At 50.1% G+C, this 21,079-nt stretch overlaps 1 protein-coding gene across 2 annotated transcripts in view; it reads left to right on the forward strand.

Moving 5' to 3' along the window:
• The first annotated feature begins 336 nt into the window (after window positions 1–336).
• Window positions 337–21,079, forward strand: part of EPAS1 (endothelial PAS domain protein 1) — a 143,599-nt gene continuing 122,856 nt past the window's right edge. For both annotated transcript variants that reach the window (XM_038751467.1, XM_038751468.1), the window contains exon 1: window positions 337–579. In XM_038751467.1, the coding sequence (XP_038607395.1) occupies window positions 557–579 (23 nt within the window). In that variant the 5' untranslated portion in view covers window positions 337–556. The remainder of the gene's footprint in view (window positions 580–21,079) is intronic.

Genomic DNA, 21,079 nt, shown 5'->3' on the forward strand with positions numbered 1-21,079 from the left:
GCGGTCCGTGACCCTCCCCCTGCCAGGTCCGGGGCCCCGCCCCCTGCCCCGTCCGGAGCCTCCCCATTGGCCGCGGAGCGGGGGGGGCGTGTCCTCCGGGCGGTCCGGTCCTCGCCCCCCGCCCCGTCCGGAGCCTCCCCATTGGCCGCGGGGCGGGGGGCGGGTCCTCCCTTCGTTGCCCGGGCCTCCCCATTGGCCGCGGGGCGGGGGGGGGGCGTGTCCTGCGGGCGGTCCGGGCCCCGCCCCCCGCCCGGTCCGGGCGGGCCCCGAGTTTTTAAAGTCGGTGGTTCGGGGTGGCGGGGCGTCGCGGGCGCTGGGACCGCACGGGGACAGCCGGACGACAGCCCGCACACCCCGGCTCTGCCCCTCCGACCGGCCGGCAGCCCGCCCGACCGGCCCGTACAGTCCTCGGCAGTGTCCTGAGACTGTACGGACCCCCGGCAGACACACACGGACACACACACACGGACACCGGACACACACACACACACACACACACACACACACACAGACAGAGCCCCCGAGCCGCGGACGTCTCCCGGGGCACCGCGGCGCGATGACGGCCGACAAGGAGAAGAGGTGAGAGGCCGGCGGGGGCGGGGAGCGGGACGCCTCCCTCCCTATCATTCATTCATATATATAGGAATGAATATATATATACATATATGCATATATATGTATATATGGTTGTACATATTTATGACTCTATTTATTTACTTATTTATTTATTTATTTTACTTGTACCCATCTATCCTATTGATTTTATTTTGTTGGTACGTTTGGTTCTGTTCTCCGTCTCCCCCTTTTAGACTGTGAGCCCACGGTTGGGTAGGGACCGTCTCTATGTGTTGCCAATTTGTACTTCCCAAGCGCTTAGTCCGGTGCTCTGCACATAGGAAGCGCTCAATAAATACGATTGATTGATTGATTCATTCATTCATTCGTATATATATGAATGAATATATATATACATATATACATATATATACATATATATGGTTGTACATATTTATTACTCTATTTATTTACTTATTTATTTATTTTACTTGTACCCATCTATCCTATTGATTTTATTTTGTTGGTATGTTTGGTCCTGTTCTCCGTCTCCCCCTTTTAGACTGTGAGCCCGCTGTTGGGTAGGGACCGTCTCTATGTGTTGCCAATTTGTACTTCCCAAGCGCTTAGTCCAGTGCTCTGCGCATAGTAAGCGCTCAATAAATACGATTGATTGATTGATTCATTCATTCATTCGTATGTATATGAATGAATATATATATACATATATACACATATATATGGTTGTACATATTTATTACTCTATTTATTTACTTATTTATTTATTTATTTTACTTGTACCTTTCTATCCTATTGATTTTATTTTGTTGGTATGTTTGGTTCTGTTCTCCATCTCCCCCTTTTAGAATGTGAGCCCGCGGTTGGGTAGGGACTGTCTCTAGATGTTGCCAATTTGTACTTCCCAAGCGCTTAGTCCAGTGCTCTGCACATAGGAAGCGCTCAATAAATACGATTGATTGATTGATTGATTCATTCATTCATTCGTATGTATATGAATGAATATATATATACATATATACATATATATGGTTGTACATATTTATTACTCTATTTATTTACTTATTTATTTATTTTACTTGTACCCATCTATCCTATTGATTTTATTTTGTTGGTACGTTTGGTTCTGTTCTCCGTCTCCCCCTTTTAGACTGTGAGCCCGCTGGTGGGTAGGGACCGCCTCTAGATGTTGCCAATTTGTACTTCCCAAGCGCTTAGTCCAGTGCTCTGCACATAGTAAGCGCTCAATAAATACGATTGATTGATTGATTGATTCATTCATTCGTATGTATATGAATGAATATATATATACATATATACATATATATATACATATATATGGTTGTACATATTTATTACTCTATTTATTTACTTGCTTATTTATTTATTTTACTTGTACCTTTCTATCCTATTGATTTTATTTTGTTGGTACGTTTGGTTCTGTTCTCCGCCTCCCCCTTTTAGACTGTGAGCCCACTGGTGGGTAGGGACCGTCTCTAGGTGTTGCCAATTTGGACTTCCCAAGCGCTTAGTCCGGTGCTCTGCACATAGTAAGCGCTCAATAAATGCGATTGATTGATTGATTGATTGATTCATTCGTTCTCCCCCCCCCCCCCACCTTCCCTATCATTCGTTCATTTAATCGTACTTGCTGAGCGCTCCCCGTGTGCGGAGGCGCTGGACTGAGCGCTTGGGAAATACAAGTGGGCGACGGGGAGAGAGACGGTCCCTCCCCGGCGGCGCCAGGCCCGCCGACCCACTGACCCCGACACCCGACACGACCCCCCAAACCGTCCGTTCGTCCATTCAGTCGTACTTATTGAGCGCCTCCTGCGCGCGGAGCGCCGGACTGAGCGCTTCATCCGTCCATTCATCCATCCGTCCGTCCGTCCGTCCATTCATTCATTCAATCGTACTTATTGAGCGCCTCCTGCGCGCGGAGCGCCGGACTGAGCGCTTCATCCATCCATCCATTCATTCATTCAATCGTACTTATTGAGCGCCTCCTGCGTGCGGAGCGCCGGACTGAGCGCTTCATCCATCCATCCATTCATTCATTCAATCGTACTTATTGAGCGCCCCCTGCGTGCGGAGCGCCGGACTGAGCGCTTCATCCATCCATTCATTCATTCATTCATTCAATCAATCGTATTTATTGAGCGCCTCCTCCTGTGTGCGGAGCGCCGGACTGAGCGCTTCATCCGTCCGTCCGTCTGTTCATTCATTCATTCAATCGTACTTATTGAGCGCCTCCTGCGCGCGGAGCGCCGGACTGAGCGCTTCATCCATCCATCCATTCATTCATTCAATCGTACTTATTGAGCGCCTCCTGCGTGCGGAGCGCCGGACTGAGCGCTTCATCCATCCATCCATTCATTCATTCAATCGTACTTATTGAGCGCCCCCTGCGTGCGGAGCGCCGGACTGAGCGCTTCATCCATCCATTCATTCATTCATTCATTCAATCAATCGTATTTATTGAGCGCCTCCTCCTGTGTGCGGAGCGCCGGACTGAGCGCTTCATCCGTCCGTCCGTCTGTTCATTCATTCATTCAATCGTACTTATTGAGCGCCTCCTGCGTGCGGAGCGCCGGACTGAGCGCTTCATCCATCCATCCATTCATTCATTCAATCGTACTTATTGAGCGCCCCCTGTGTGCGGAGCGCCGGACTGAGCGCTTCATCCATCCATTCATTCATTCATTCATTCAATCAATCGTATTTATTGAGCGCCTCCTCCTGTGTGCGGAGCGCCGGACTGAGCGCTTCATCCGTCCGTCCGTCTGTTCATTCATTCATTCAATCGTATTTATTGAGCGCCTCCTATGTGCGGAGCGCCGGACTGAGCGCTTCATCCATCCATCCATTCATTAATTCAATCAATGGTATTTATTGAGCGCCTCCTGTGTGCGGAGCGCCGGACTGAGCGCTCCATCCATCCATTCATCCGTCCGTCCGTCGGTCCATTCATTCATTCAACCGTATTTATTGAGCGCCTCCTGCGGGCGGAGCGCCGGACTGAGCGCTTCATCCATCCATTCATTCATCCGTCTGTCCGTCCGTCCATTCATTCATTCAATCGTACTTATTGAGCGCCTCCTGCGTGCGGAGCGCCGGACTGAGCGCTTCATCCATCCATTCATTCATTCATCCGCCCGTCCGTCCGTTCATTCACTCATTCAATCGTACTTATTGAGCGCCCCCTGCGTGCGGAGCGCCGGACTGAGCGCTTCATCCATCCATCCATTCATTCATTCATTCAATCAATGGTATTTATTGAGCGTCTCCTGCGTGCGGAGCGCCGGACTGAGCGCTCCATCCATCCATCCATTCATTCATTCAATCGTACTTATTGAGCGCCTCCTGCGCGCGGAGCGCCGGACTGAGCGCTCCATCCATCCATCCATCCATTCATTCATTCAATCAATCGTATTTATTGAGCGCCTCCTGTGTGCGGAGCGCCGGACTGAGCGCTTCACCCGTCCATCCATCCATTCATTCATCCGTCCGTCCGTCCGTCCATTCATTCACTCATTCAATCGTACTTACTGAGCGCCTCCTGCGTGCGGAGCGCCGGACTGAGCGCTTCATCCGTCCATTCATCCATCCGTCCGTCCGTTCATTCACTCATTCAATCGTACTTATTGAGCGCCTCCTGCGTGCGGAGCGCCGGACTGAGCGCTTCATCCATCCATTCATCCATCCGTCCGTCCGTCCGTCGGTCCATTCATTCATTCAACCGTATTTATTGAGCGCCTCCTGTGCGCGGAGCGCCGGACTGAGCGCTTCATCCATCCATTCATTCATCCGTCCGTCCGTCCATTCATTCATTCAATCGTATTTATTGAGCGCCCCTTGTGTGCGGAGCTCAGGACTGAGCGCTTCATCCATCCATTCATTCATCCGTCTGTCCGTCCGTCCATTCATTCATTCAATCGTACTTATTGAGCGCCTCCTGCGTGCGGAGCGCCGGACTGAGCGCTCAAGCGCTTAGTACAGTGCTCTGCACATAGTAAGCGCTCAATAAATACGATTGATTGATTGATTGATTCATCCATCCATTCATCCATCCGTCTGTCCGTCCGTCCATTCATTCATTCAATCGTACTTATTGAGCGCCTCCTGTGCGCGGAGCGCCGGACTGAGCGCTTCATCCATCCATTCATTCATCCGTCCGTCCGTCCATTCATTCATTCAATCGTATTTATTGAGCGCCCCTTGTGTGCGGAGCTCAGGACTGAGCGCTTCATCCATCCATTCATTCATCCGTCCGTCCGTCGGTCCATTCATTCATTCAACCGTATTTATTGAGCGCCTCCTGTGTGCGGAGCGCCGGACTGAGCGCTTCACCCATCCATCCATCCATTCATTCATCCGTCCGTCCGTCCGTCCATTCATTCATTCATTCAACCGTACTTATTGAGCGCCTCCTGCGTGCGGAGCGCCGGACTGAGCGCTCCATCCATCCATTCATTCATTCATCCGTCCGTCCGTCCATTCATTCACTCATTCAATCGTATTTATTGAGCGCCTCCTGCGTGCGGAGCGCCGGACTGAGCGCTCCATCCATTCATCCATCCGTCCGTCCGTCTGTTCATTCACTCATTCAATCGTATTTATTGAGCGCCTCCTGCGTGCGGAGCGCCGGACTGAGCGCTTCATCCATCCATTCATTCATTCATCCGTCCGTCCGTCCGTTCATTCACTCATTCAATCGTACTTATTGAGCGCCTCCTCGTGTGTGCGGAGCGCCGGACTGAGCGCTCCATCCGTCCGTCCGTCCATTCACTCATTCAATCGTATTTATTGAGCGCCTCCTGTGTGCGGAGCGCCGGACTGAGCGCTTCATCCGTCCAGTCATTCATTCAATCGTATTTATTGAGCGCCTCCTGCGTGCGGAGCGCCGGACTGAGCGCTTCATCCATCCATTCATTCGTTCAATTATTATTATTGAACGAATAATAATTATTATTATTGTTACTCTATTATTTATTTATTTATTTATTTATTTTACTTGTACATTTCTATCCTACTTATTTTATTTTGTTGGTATGTTTGGTTCTGTTCTCTGTCTCCCCCTTTTAGACTGTGAGCCCGCTGGTGGGTAGGGACTGTCTCTATGTGATGCCAATTTGTACTTCCCAAGCGCTTAGTACAGTGCTCTGCACCTAGTAAGCGCTCAATAAATACGATTGATTGATTGATTGATTGATTGATTGATTCAATCAATCGTATTTATTGAGCGCCTCCTGGGTGCGGAGCGCCGGACTGAGTGCTTCGTCCATCCATTCATCCGTCCGTCCGTCCGTCCGTTCATTCATTCAATGGTATTTATTGAGCGCCTCCTGTGAGCGGAGCACCGGACTGAGCGCTTCACCCATCCATTCATCCGTCCGTCCGTCCGTTCATTCATTCATTCAATCGTATTTATTGAGCGCCTCCTGCGTGCGGAGCGCCGGACTGAGAGCTCCATCCATCCATTCATTCGTCCGTCCGTTCGTTCATTCATTCAATCGTATTTACTGAGCGCCTCCTGTGCACGGAGCGCCGGACTGAGCGCTTCGTCCATCCATCCATTCATTCATCCGTCCGTCCGTCCGTCCGTTCATTCATTCATTCAATCGTATTTATTGAGCGCCTCCTGTGTGCGGAGCGCCGGACTGAGCGCTTCATCCATCCATTCATCCATCCGTCTGTCCCTCCGTCCATTCATTCATTCAATCGTATTTATTGAGCGCCTCCTGCGTGCGGAGCGCCGGACTGAGCGCTTCATCCATCCATTCATTCATTCATCCGTCCGTCCGTCCGTTCATTCACTCATTCAATCGTATTTATTGAGCGCCTCCTGTGTGCCGAGCGCCGGACTGAGCGCTCCATCCATTCATTCGTTCATTCAATCAATGGTATTTATTGAGCACCTCCTGTGGGCGGAGCGCCGGACTGAGCGCTTCATCCATCCATTCATTCATTCATTCATTCAATCAATCGTATTTATTGAGCGCCTCCTGTGGGCGGAGCGCCGGACTGAGCGCTCCATCCATCCATCCATTCATTCATTCAACCGTATTTATTGAGCGCCTCCTGCATTTGGAGCGCCGGACTGAGCGCTTCACCCATCCATCCATCCATTCATTCGTCCGTCCGTCCGTCCATTCATTCATTCAATCGTATTTATTGAGCGCCTCCTGTGGGCGGAGCGCCGGACTGAGTGCTTCATCCATCCATTCATCCGTCCGTCCGTCCGTTCATTCACTCATTCAATCGTATTTATTGAGCGCCTCCTGCGTGCAGAGCGCCGAACTGAGCGCTTCATCCATCTATTCATTCATCCGTCCGTCCGTTCATTCATTCATTCAATCGTATTTACTGAGCGCCTCCTGTGTGCGGAGCGCCGGACTGAGCGCTTCATCCATCAATTCATCCGTCCGTCTGTCCATTCATTCATTCAATTGTATTTATTGAGCGCCTCCTCGTGTGTGCGGAGCGCCGGACTGAGCACTTCATCCGTCCGTCCGTCCGTTCATTCACTCATTCAATCGTATTTACTGAGCGCCTCCTGTGCGCGGAGCGCCGGACTGAGCGCTTCATCCATCCATTCATCCGTCCGTCCGTCCATTCATTCATTCAATCGTATTTATTGAGCGCCTCCTCGTGTGTGCGGAGCGCCGGACTGAGCGCTTCATCCATCCATTCATCCATCCGTCTGTCCGTTCATTCACTCATTCAATCGTATTTATTGAGCGCCTCCTGTGTGCAGAGTGCTGGACTGAGCGCTTCATCCATCCATTCATCCGTCCGTCTGTTCATTCATTCATTCAATCGTATTTATTGAGCGCCTCCTGTGTGCGGAGCGCCGGACTGAGCGCTTCATCCATCCATCCATTCATCCATCCGTCCGTCCATTCATTCATTCAACCGTATTTATTGAGCGCCTCCTGCGTGCGGAGCGCCGGACTGAGCGCTTCATCCATCCATTCATCCGTCCGTCCTTTCATTTATTCAATCGTATTTATTGAGCGCCTCCTCCTGTGTGCGGAGCGCCGGACTGAGCGCTTCATCCGTCCGTCCGTCTGTTCATTCATTCATTCAATCGTATTTATTGAGCGCCTTCTGTGTGCGGAGCGCCGGACTGAGCACTCCATCCATCCATCCATTCATTCAATCAGTTGTATTTATTGAGCGCCTCCTGTGTGCGGAGCGCCGGACTGAGCGCTTCATCCATCCATTCATCCGTCCGTCCGTCCGTTCATTCACTCATTCAATCGTATTTATTGAGTGCCTCCTGTGTGCGGAGCGCCGGACTGAGCGCTTCATCCATCCATTCATTCATTCAATCGTATTTATTGAGCGCCTCCTATGTGTGGGGCGCCGGACTGAGTGCTTCATCCATCCATCCATTCATCCGTCCGTCCGTCCATCCATTTATTCATTCAATCGTATTTACTGAGTGCCTCCTGTGTGCGGAGCGCTGGACTGAGCACTTCATCCATCCATTCATTCATCCGTCCGTCCGTCCATTCATTCATTGAATTGTATTTATTGAGCGCCTCCTGTGCGCGGAGCGCCGGACTGAGCGCTTCATCCATCCATTCATTCATCCGTCCGTCCGTCGGTCCATTCATTCATTCAACCGTATTTATTGAGCGCCTCCTGTGGGCGGAGCGCCGGACTGAGCGCTTCATCCATCCATCCATTCATTCATCCGTCCGTCCGTCCGTTCATTCATTCATTCTATCGTATTTATTGAGCGTCTCCTGTGGGCGGAGTGCTGGACTGAGCGCTTCATCCACCCATTCATCCGTCCGTCCATTCATACATTCATTCCATCGTATTTATTGAGCGCTTACTGTTTGCAGAGTCCTCGCCTGAGCGCTTCATAATGATAATAACAATAGTGGCGTTTATTAAGCGCTTACTATGTGCCAAGCCCTGTTCTAAGCGCTGAGGGAGCTACAAGGTGACCAGGTTGTCCCACGGGGGGCTCCCAGTCTTCATCCCCATTTGACAGATGAGGGAACTGAGGCCCAGAGAAGGGAGGTGACTTGCCCAAGGCCACCCAACTGACCGTTGGCGGGGTTGGGATTCGAACCCACGACCTGTGACTCACAAGCCCGGGCTCTTTCCACTGAGCCGCAATGCTCCATCCATCCGTCTATCCGTCCATCCATCCATCCATCCGTCTGTCCGTCCATCCATCCATCCATCCATCTGTCTGTCCATCCGTCTGTCCATCCATCCGTCTGTTCATCCATCCATCCATCCATCTGTCCATCCGTCCGCCCATCCATCCGTCTGTTCATCCACCCATCCATCCATCCATCCATCCATCCATCCATCCATCCATCCATCCATCCGTCCCTCCATCCATCTGCCCATCCATCCGTCCGTCTGTCCATCCGTCCATCCATCTATGCATCCATCTATCCATCCATCTGTCCATCCATCCGTCCATCCGTCTATCCATCCATCCGTCCATCCATCCGTCCATCTGTCGATCCATCCATCCATCCATTCGTCCATCCATCTGCCCATCCATCCGTCCGTCCATCTGTCCATCCATCCATCCATCTGTCCGTCCATCCATCCCCCATCTATCCATCCATCCATCTGTCTGTCCCTCCATCCACCCATCCACCCATCCATCCGTCCATCCGTCCATCCGTCCATCCATCCATCTATGCATCCATCCATCCGTCCGTCCGTCCGTCCATCCATCCATCCCTCCATCCGTCCATCCATCTATGCATCCATCCGTCCATCCATCCACCCGTCCGTCCATCCACCCGTCCGTCCACCCATCCGTCCGTCCATCCGCCCATCCATCCGCCCGTCCCCCCGTGTAGCGTAGTTGGGCAGGGGGGCGAGCGCGCAGAGCGCTGCGCTAAGCGCTGGGGCCTTTTTCCCGGGCCCAGCGGGGGCCGCTCCCAAGCACTTAGCGCAGCGCTCGGCGCCCGGTGGCCCGGAGGGGCTGAAGGAGAGCAGCGGGACGGGGGCCCCCAACACACACACACACACACACACACACACACACACACACAAACACGCCCCAAAACCCTCCCGTCCCCCCCAAAACACCCACCCACCCACCCCCAAACACTCTCATCCCTCCAAAACCGCATACATACCCCAAACACTCCCATCCCCCCAAAAAAACATACACACAAAACACACACTCCTCCAAACACTCCCATCCCCCCCAAACACACACACACAAAACACACACCCCAAACACTCTCATCCCCACAAAGACACACACACCCCCAAACACTCCCATTCCCCCAAAACACACACACTCCCATCCCCCCAAAACACATATACCCCAAACACTCCCATCCCCCCAAAACACACACACCCCAAACGCTCTCATCCCTCCAAACACACACACACACAACACACTCCCAAACACTCCCATCCCCCAAAAACACACACACGCACGCACACACCCCATATACACACCCAAACACTCCCATCCCCCCAAAAACACCCACACACACTCCCATCCCCCAGAACACCCCCCCACACACCCCCAAACACTCCCATCCCCCAAAAAACACACACAAAAAAACACACACCCCAAACTCTCCTCCCCACAAACATACACACCCCCAACACTCCTATCCCCCCAAAACACACACACACACACCCAAACACTCCCATTCCCTCAAAAACACACAAACACTCCCATCCCCACAAAGCACACACACCCCCAAACACTCCCATCCCCCCAAAAAGACACACATCCCAAACACTCTTATCCCTCCAAAAACACATACACACCCCAAACACTCCCATCCCCCAAAACACACACACACACCATATACACACCCAAACACTCCCATGCCCCCCCAAAAATCACACACACACACTCCCATCCCCCCAAAACACCCCCCCCCACACACACCCAAACACTGCCATCCCCACAAACACATAGACACCCCCCCAAACACCGCCATCCCTCCCAAAACAAACACACACAGACACACACACACGTCCCACCCACCTGGAGTCCGGGTCGAAAGCATTGAATTCTCCCTAATCAATCAGTCGATCATGTTTATTGAGCGCTTAGTAGTAATAACGATAATCCTGATGGCATTTGATAAGCGCCTACTAGGTGCCAGTCACTGGACTGAGCGCTGAGGCGGCTACAAGCAAATTTTCGGGGGAATTCGCCCTAATCAATCAGTCGATCGGGTTTGTTGAGCTCTTATTACTAATAATGATAGTAATGATGGTATTTGTTAAGCGCTTACTAGGTGCCAGGCACCGTACTAAGCGCTGGGGTGGATACAAGCAAATTTGCGGGGAGATGTCGCCCTAATCAGTCAGTCGGTCGCACTTATTGAGCGCTTATTAGTAATAATGATAGTAATGATGGTATTTGTTAAGCGCTTACTAGAAGCCAGGCACTGTACTAAGCGCTGGGGTGGATACAAGCAAATTTCCGGGGAGATGTCGCCCTAATCAATCAGTCGGTCGCACTTATTGAGCGCTTATTTATTAGTAATAATGATAGTAATGATGGTATTTCTTAGGCGCTTACTAGATGTCAGGCACTGTACTAAGCACTGAGGTGAATACAAGCACATTTCCAGGGAGATGTCGCCCTAATCGGTCAGTCGATCGTACTTATTGAGCACTTATTAGTAATAATGATAGTAATGATGGTATTTGTTAAGCTCTTACTAGGTGCCAGGCACTGTACTAAGCACTGGGGTGGATACAAGCAAATTTCCGGGGAGATGCCCTAATCAGTCAGTCGGTCGTACTTATTGAGCGCTTGTTAGTAATAATAATGATGATGATGGTATTTGTTAAGCTCTTACTAGGTGCCAGGCACTGTACTAAGCGCTGGGGTGGATACAAGCAAATTTGCGGGGGATGTCGCCCTAATCAGTCAGTTGGTCGTACTTATTGAGCTCTTGTTAGTAATAATAATGATGATGATGATGGCATTTGTTAAGCGCTTACTATGTGCAAAGCACTGTACAATAATGATAGTAATGATGGTATTTGTTAAGCGCTTACTAGGTGCCAGGCACTGTACTAAGCGCTTGGGTGGATACAAGCAAATTTGCGGGAGATGTTGCCCTAATCAGTCAGTCGGTCGTACTTATTGAGCGCTTATTAGTAATAATGATAGTAATGATGGCATTTGTTGAGCACTTACTAGGTGCCAGGCACTGTACTAAACGCTGGGGTGGATACAAGCAAGTTTGAGGGGGATGTCGCCCTAATCAGTTGGTCGGTTGTACTTATTGAGCGCTTATTAGTAATAATGATAGTAATGATGGTATTTGTTAAGCTCTTACTAGGTGCCAGGCACTGTACTAAGCGCTGGGGTGGATACAAGCAAGTTTGAGGGGGATGTTGCCCTAATCAGTCGGTCGGTCGTACTTATTGAGCGCTTATTAGTAATGATGGTATTTGTTAAGCTCTTACTAGGTGCCAGGCACTGTACTAAGCGCTGGGGTGGATACAAGCAAATTTCCGGGGAGATGTCGCCCTAATGAGTCAGTCGGTCGTACTTATTGAGTGCTTGTTAGTAATAATAATGATGATGATGGCATTTGTTAAGCACTTACTATGTGCAAAGCACTGTACAATAATGATAGTAATGATGGTATTTGTTAAGCGCTTACTAGGTGCCAGGCACTGTACTAAGCGCTGGGGTGGATACAAGCAAATTTGCGGGGGATGTTGCCCTAATCAGTCAGTCGGTCATACTTATTGAGCGCTTATTAGTAATAGTGATAGTAATGATGGTATCTGTTAAGCTCTTACTAGGTGCCAGGCACTGTACTAAGCGCTGGGGTGGATACAAGCAAATTTCTGGGGGGATTTCACCCTAATCAGTCAGTCAGTCGTACTTATTGAGCGCTTGTTAGTAATAATAATAACGATGATGATGGCATTTGTTAAGCGCTTACTATGTGTAAAGCACTGTACAATAATGATAGTAATGATGGTATTTGCTAAGTGCTTACTAGGTTCCAGGCACTGCACTAAGCGCTGGGGCGGCTACAAGCAAATCAATCGATCAATCAATCGTATTTATTGAGCGCTTACTGTGTGCAGAGCACTGTACTAAGCGCTTGGGAGGTACAAGTTGGCAACATATAGAGACAGTCCCAATCCCTGTCCCTCAGAGGGCTCCCAGTCTTCATCCCCATTTGGCAGATGAGGGAACTGAGGCCCAGAGAAGTGAAGTGACTTGCCCACAATCACCCAGCAGACAAGTGGCGGAGCCGGAATCCGAACCCATGACCTTCTGGCTCCCAGGCCCGGGCTGTAACAATAATAATAATAATAATAATGGCATTTATTAAGCGCTTACTATGTGCAAAGCACTGTTCTAAGCGCTGGAGAGGTTACAAGGTGATCAGGTTGTCCCATGGGGGGCTCACAGTCTTAATCCCCATTTTCCAGATGAGGGAACTGAGGCACAGAGAAGTGGACTGTACTGAGCGCTCAGGAGAGTATACTGTAGCGGCGCTGGTAGACACGACCCCCTGCAGATCCAGATGACCCCCCCCAAAGATGCCCCCCGGATCAATCAATCAATCAATCAATCGTATTTATTGAGCGCTTACTGTGTGCAGAGCACTGTACTAAGCGCTTGGGAAGTCCAAGTTGGCAACATCTAGAGACGGTCCTGACCCAACAGCGGGCTCACAGTCTAGAAGATGACCCCCCCTTCCCCCTCGTTGTCCCCCGCCAAAATCCCGCTTCGGCAGACGCGTCGACAAGGCCCGAAGGACGCGGGGAGTCGCGCCCCTATTTACTGAGCGCTTCCCGCGGGCAAGGCGCTGTACTGACCGTCCGGTGGGTCGGCCGGGCCGGCAGGGCCTTATCTCCCGGCAGCAGAAGTGGCACCCCACCTTCCTGTTTAATGGCTCTTAGGTCACCCTCAGTGTCCGCGCTGCAATTCCTGTTTACCGCGTCCCGGACGGGCCGGAGGCTTGGGAAGGGCCGGGCCTGGGCGCCACGGCGGCTTCTGAACCCGAGAGAGGGGAGACCGCAGCCCCCCGTCTCCCCAATCCCCCCCCAAATCAGCCCAGGGATCCTAAAGATATATTTATTCTATTTATTATTTTATTTTATTAATCTGTTTTGTTGTCTGTCTCCCCCTTCTAGACTGTGAGCCCGCTGTTGGGTAGGGACCGTCTCTAGATGTTGCCAGTTTGGACTTCCCAAGCGCTTAGTGCAGTGCTGTGCACACAGTGAGCGCTCAATAAATACGATTGATTGATTGAATAAATATGATTGAATCAATCAGTCGTATTTATTGAGCGCTTACTATGTGCAGAGCACTGGACTAAGCGAGTGAATGAATGAAGATTAGAGCCGCAGTCGGCTGACCGGTGCCCAGTGACCCCTTCCAAACCCGGGCACCTCTGGGCCTCAGCCACATGTAATAGTGGCACCAGCCCGGGTTTTGGGGTCAGAGGGCCTGGGTTCTAATCCCCGCGCTGCCACCCGCCTGCTGTGTGACCCTGGACAAGTCACTTCTCTGGGCCTCGGTTCCCTCACCTGTCAAATGGGGATTCATAATAGTGATTTTGGTGTTTGTTAAGCGCTGACTACGGGCCAAGCACTGCTCTAAGCGTGGGGGTATCTACAAGGTCGTCAGGTCGTGGGGCTCACGGTCTTCAGCCCCATTTGACAGATGAGGGAACTGAGGCCCAGAGAAGCGAAGTGACTTGCCCGAGGTCACACAGCTGACGAGGGGCAGAGTCGGGATCAGAACCCACATCTTCTGGCTCTCCCCACTAAGCCACGCTGGTTCTGGGAGCCCCGCGAGGGACAACTTGATTACCTCGTATCTACCCCAGCGCTTAGAACGGTGCTTGGCGCATGGTAAGCGCTTAACTAACACTATTATTAATATTCTTCTTATTATTATTATTATTGCCCTATTTGAGAGGCCTCAGCAAGGTCCCAAGCACCGAATTTAACGCTGGGGAGGAGACAAGATAACCAGGCCGGACGCAGTCCCCGTTCCCACCCGGGACTTCAAGGACAAGTAGCGTTCAAAGTCAATTCCGAAGGAAAATCGGAAACGATCCCATCTTTTGGACCTCCCGTCCATCCCTCTTGGCTTTCCTGTCACCCCAAGAGGCGTCGTGACCCCGAGAAAAAATTGACTCGAATTTGCAGGGTTGACCCGATTGCCTTCCGGACGCCCCGATGCTTGGCGGGAGGTTGGGTATTAGTGGGTATCGAATAAATCCCGCTGTAATCGTCGTCATCATCATCATCATCGTCATCAATCGTATTTATTGAGCGCTTACTGTGTGCAGAGCACTGTACTAAGCGCTTGGGAAGTCCAAGTTGGCAACATATAGAGACGGTCCCTACCCAACAGTGGGCTCACAGTCTAATAATCACCCACTATTTTTCCAAGTGGCCTAGGAACTTGCTTGTTGCCAACAAAGATCCGCTGTTGGGACGGAGGAGACGGCGTTTTGCTTTCGCTCGCTGTTTTTCTGTGGCTGAGAGATTGTCGTGAGAGGTGTGATCCCCCCGTGAGCCCTGGGTGCGAGTTCCCAGCCGTGGCGGGGGGCGGCGATGGGGTCGGTGCCCCCGGGTGCTGGCCGAGGGGGCGAAGGCACCGGCAATTCCAGCTGTTGGGATGTTGGCATGGCTCCCCTTCAGCTGCCCGGATTGGCACGGCCCGAGCTCTGTCCGTGTGGAGATCTGTGTATTTGCTAAATTTCTGGTAAATTAATTAATTAATTCATTCAATTCTATTTATTGAGCGCTTACTGTGTGCAGAGCACTGTACTAAGCGCTTGGGAAGTCCAAGTTGGCAACATGTAGAGACGGTCCCTACCCAACAGCAGGCTCACAGTCTAGAAGGGGGAGACAGACGACAAAACAAAACATATTAATCAGTATTTAGTGATAGTAATGGTCTTTATTGAGCAATGTTCCCTACTAAGTACTCTGAGAATAATAATAATGCCGGTATTTGCTAAGCGCTTACTACGTGCCAAGCATTGTTCTAAGCGCTGGGGGGGATACAAGGTGATCAGGTTGTCCCACAGGGGAGCTCACAGTCTTCATCCCCATGTTAATAATAATAGTATTAGAATAATAATATAATATATCATTATTATTATTTTAATAATGATAGTATTAGAATAATAATATAATATATCATTATTATTATTTTAATAATGATAATGTTGGTATTTTTTAAGCACTTACTATGTGCCAAGCACTGTTCTAAGCGCCAGGGGGGATACAAGGTGATCAGGTTGTCCCACATGGGGCTCACAGTCTTCATCCCCATTTTACAGATGGGGGAACTGAGGCACAGAGAAGTGACTTGCCCAGAGTCACACCGCTGACAAGTAACTGAGGCCCAGAGAATAAGAAGAAGAAGAATGATGATGGCATTTATTAAGCACTTACTATGTGCAAAGCACTGCTCTAAGCGCTGGGGAGGTTACAAGGTTAGGTTAGAAGCGGGGTGGCTCAGTGGAAAGAGCCCGGGCTTTGGAGTCAGAGGTCATGGGTTCGAATCCCAGCTCCGCCACATGTCTGCTGTGTGACCTTGAGCAAGTCACTTAACTTTTCTGAGCCTCAGTTACCTCATCTGTAAAATGGGGATGATGACTGGGAGCCCCCCGTGGGGCAACCTGATCACCTTGTATCCCCCCCCAGCGCTTAGAACAGTGCTTCGCACATAGTAAGCGCTTAACAAATGCCATCATTGTTATTATTATTATTAAGGTGATCAGGTTGTCCCACGGGGGGCTCACAGTCTTCACCCCCATTTTCCAGATGAGGGAACTGAGGCCCAGAGAAGCGAAGTGACTTGCCCAAAGTCGCCCAGCTGACAAGTGGTGGAGCCGGGATTAGAACCCACGACCTCGGACTCCCAAGCCCGGGCTCTTTCCGCTAAGTCACGCCGCTTCCCCCGAGAGGTACCCCCGGCCCACAAGGAGCTTCCCCTCTGATCGAGGAGCCGGGCCTCGTGTCTGCCAACGGTGGGAGGATGATAAATAATTAAATAGGTATCTACACTCAAGCGCCAGAGGTGGTTGTTGGAGCAATACGGCCTGAAGGGTTGGGAATTAATCGGGGAAGACTCCCTGGAGAAGGTGGGCTAGAGAAGCAGCGTGGCTTGGGAGCCAGTGGTCTTGGGTTCTAATCCCGGCCCCTCAGGGCCTCAGTGACCTCATCTGGAAAATGGGGATGAAGACTGTGAGCCCCCCCGTGGGACAACCCGATCACCCTGTAACCTCCCCAGTGCTTAGAACGGTGCTTTGCACATAGTCAGTGCTTAATAAATGCCATTATTATTATTATTATTATCTTGTACCCACCCCAGCGCTTAGAACAGTGCTTGACATAGAGCAAAGCAGCGAAGCGACATACAGTAAAGTAGAGAGGCAGCGTGGCTCAGTGGAAATGGAGTCGGAGGCCATGGGTTCAAATTCCGGCTCCGCCAATTGTCAGCTGGGTGACTTTGGGCAAGTCACTTCACTTCTCTGGGCCTCGGTTACCTCATCTGTCAAATGGGGATGAAGACTGTGAGCCCCCCGTGGGACAACCTGATCACCTTGCATCCCCCCCTCCAGCGCTTAGAACGGTGCACGTAGTGAGCGCTTAACAAATACCATCGTGATTATTAAATTACCCACTTTGGTATTGAGTACTTCTGTCTCAGTTCTTCCACTTTTCCTCTTGTATATTTGGCAGTTTGTGTCTGCCAACTTCCCTGTTACATAAAGTACTTCCGGGCAGGGACTTCTTGTATATTTCCAAGCGCCCAAACAGGGCTCTGCGTTCGTTCAGTCAGTCAGTCATATTTATTGAGCGCTTACTGCATTCATTCATTCAACCGTATTTATTGAGCGCTTTATTGATAATAATAATAATGGCATTTATTAAGCACTTACAGTGTGAAAAGCACTGTTCATTCATTCATTCATCCATTCATTCATTCAATCGTATTTATTGAGCGCTTTATTGATAATAATAATAATAATAATGGCATTTATTAAGCACTTACAGTGTGAAAAGCACTGTTCATTCATTCATTCATCCATTCATTCATTCAATCGTATTTATTGAGTGCTTTGGTAATAATAATAATAATAATGGCATTTATTAAGCACTTACAGTGTGAAAAGCACTGTTCATTCATTCATTCATCCATTCATTCATTCAATCGTATTTATTGAGCGCTTTATTGATAATAATAATAATAATAATGGCATTTATTAAGCACTTACAGTGTGAAAAGCACTGTTCATTCATTCGTTCATCCATTCATTCATTCAATCGTATTTATTGAGTGCTTTGGTAATAATAATAATAATAATGGCATTTATTAAGCACTTACAGTGTGAAAAGCACTGTTCATTCATTCATTCATTCATTCATATTTATTGAGCGCTTAGTGTGTGCAGAGCACTGTACTAAGCGCTTGGGAAGTCCAAGGTGGCAACATATAGAGACGGTCCCTACCCAACAGTGGGCTCACAGTCCAGATCCTGCTGGCGCTCATTCATTCATTCATTCATATTTATTAATTCATTCATATTTACTGAGCGCTTACTATGTGCAAAGCACTGTTCTAAGCGCTGGGGGGGATCCAAAGGGATCAGGTTGTCCCACGTGGGGCTCACAGTCTTAATCCCCATTTGACAGATGAGGGAATTGAGGCCCAGAGAAGTGAAGTGACTTGCCGGAAGTCACACGACTGACAATTGGCTGAGCCAGGATTCGAACCCATGACCTCTGACCCCAAAGCCCGTGCTCTTCCCACTGAGCCACGCCGCTCAGTATTCATTCATTCAGCCATATTTACTGAGCGCTTACCGCGTGCCGAGCACCGGACTAAGCGCTGGGAGGAGTACAGTGCAACAATAAACGGACATATTCCCTGCCCACCACTGGCTTACAGTCTAGTCCAAAGGCCCCAGTACAGCGCGGTACCCAAAGTGGGTAATTGCAGGAATAGAAATAGAGAAGCGGCATGGCCTAGTGGTTAGCGCGTGGGCCTGGGCGTCAGAAGAACCGTGGTTCGAATCCTGGCTCCCTCTCATGTCTGCTGTGTGACCTTGGTCGAGTCACTTAACTCCTCTGGGCCTCAGTTACCTCAGCTGTAAAGTGGGGATTAGGATTGTGAGCCCCGTGTGGGCCACGGACTGTGTCCAACCTCGTTACCTTGTATCTGCCCCAGCATTTCGAACAGTCCCTAGCATCTAGTAAGTGCTTAACAGCCATACGCATAAAAAAGCATATGCAAAAATGCATAAAAAAGCATTTATTGAGCGCCCACTCTGTAACCCCAAGGCACTATCCTGATGACTGAGGTCGAGCTGCGGTTTTTTTTGGACTCAACTCCCCAGCTAGTTTATTCAGTCGTATTTATTGAACGCTTGCTGCGTGCGGAGCACTGGACTGAGCGCTTGGAAAGCACAATTCGGCGATAAAGAGAGACCGTCCCTGCCCACACCGGGCTTACGGTCGTGGCTAGTGTAGATTGGGCAAGGCCCTGCTTTGCGGCTGACTGGGGAGAAGGGACTTAGAACAGTGCTCTGCACACAGTAAGCGCTCAATAAATACGATCGAATGAATGACTTCTGTCCCCCAGGAGACTTTTGAGCCCACTGTTGGGTAGGGACTGTCTCTATATGTTGCCAATTTGTACTTCCCAAGCGCTTAGTACAGTGCTCTGCACATAGTAAGCGCGCAATAAATACGATTGATGATGATGAGGAATGATGGACGAGGGAGGATCTGAGCCAGCTGGGCTTGATGGGCTGAGGTCAAAGTGGTGGCCTTTCTGGGCCCCCGTTTTTTATGGTACTTATTAAATGCTTACTATATAATAATAATAATAATAATAATGATAATAATGGCATTTATTAAGCTCTTACTATGTGCAAAGCACCATTCTAAGCACTGGGGAGGTTACAAGGTGATCAGGTTGTCCCACTGGGGGGCTCACAGTCTTCATCCCCATTTTCCAGATGAGGTCACTGAGGCCCTGAGAAGTGAAGTGACTTGCCCAAAGTCACCCAGCTGACAATTGGCGGAGCCAGGATTTGAACCCATGGCCTCTGACTCCAGAGGCCGGGCTCTTTCCACTGAGCCATGCTGCCTCTCTACTTTACTATATGTCGCTTCGCTGCTTTACTCTATGTCAAGCACTGTTCTAAGCACTGGGGTGGGTACAAGATAATAATAATAATGGCATTTATTAAGCGCTTACTATGTGCAAAGCACCGTTCTAAGCGCTGGGGACGTTACAAGGTGATCGGGTTGTCCCCCGGGGGGGGCTCACAGTCTTCACCCCCATTTTACAGATGAGGTAACTGAGGCCCAGAGAAGTTGTGACATGCCCAAAGTCACCCAGCTGACAAGTGGTGGAGCCGGGATTTGAACCCACGACCTCTGACTCCAGAGGCCGGGCTCTTTCCACTGAGCCACGCCGCCTCTCTACTATATGTCGCTTTGCTGCTTTACTATGTCGAGCACTGTTCTAAGCGCTGGGGTGGGTGCAAGATCTATCAGGTTGGGCGCAGACCCTGACTCACGAGGGGCTCACGCTCTAAATAGATGGGGGTAGGATTTAATCATCATCATCATCATCATCAATCGTATTTATTGAGCGCTTACTATGTGCAGAGCACTGTACTAAGCGCTTGGGAAGTACAAATTGGCAACATATAGAGACAGTCCCTACCCAACAGTGGGCTCATAGTCTAAAAGGGGGAGACAGAGAACAAAACCAAACATACTAACAAAATAAAATAAATAGAATAAATATGTACAAGTAAAATAAATAAATAAATAAATAGAGTAATAAATATGTACGAACATATATACATATATACAGGTGCTGTGGGGAAGGGAAGGAGGTAAGATGTCCATCAAGAGTCAGTAGTATTTACTGAGCACTTACTGTGTGCAGAGCACTGTATTAATAATACTATTGGTATTTGCTAAGCACTTACTATGTGCGAAGCACTATTCCAAGCGCCGGGGGGATACAAGGCGATCAGGTTGTCCCATGTGGGGCTCACAGTCTCCATCCCCATTCTCCAGATGAGGTAATCCCCATTTCGCAGTGGAGAAAACCGAAGCCCAAGTGGCTTGCCCAAAGTCACCCAGCTGATAAGTGGCGGAGGCGGGATTAGAACCCATGACCTCCGACTCCCAAGGCCGGGCTCTTTCCGCTGAGCCGCGCTGCTCAGCGCTGTCAGATGGGGCCCACTGTTGGGTAGGGACTGTCTCTATATGTTGCCAATTTGTCCTTCCCAAGCGCTTAGTACAGTGCCCTGCACATAGTAAGCGCTCAATAGATACGATTGATGATGATGATGATGGGGCGGTGGGTCAGGGGTCTGGGTCCGCTGGTATTTGGGAGAGCCCGTGGGGCTGGGGCCTACTGGGCCCTCACTCCAGACGATAACCCCGGGGGACATTTGGGGGGCTTTCTCGAATTTGGCTGTGAGGACTGGGGGGCTGGGGGGAATCC

This window comes from Tachyglossus aculeatus, chromosome 9 (assembly GCF_015852505.1).
Source record: "Tachyglossus aculeatus isolate mTacAcu1 chromosome 9, mTacAcu1.pri, whole genome shotgun sequence".
NCBI classification, from domain to species: Eukaryota; Metazoa; Chordata; class Mammalia; order Monotremata; family Tachyglossidae; genus Tachyglossus; species Tachyglossus aculeatus.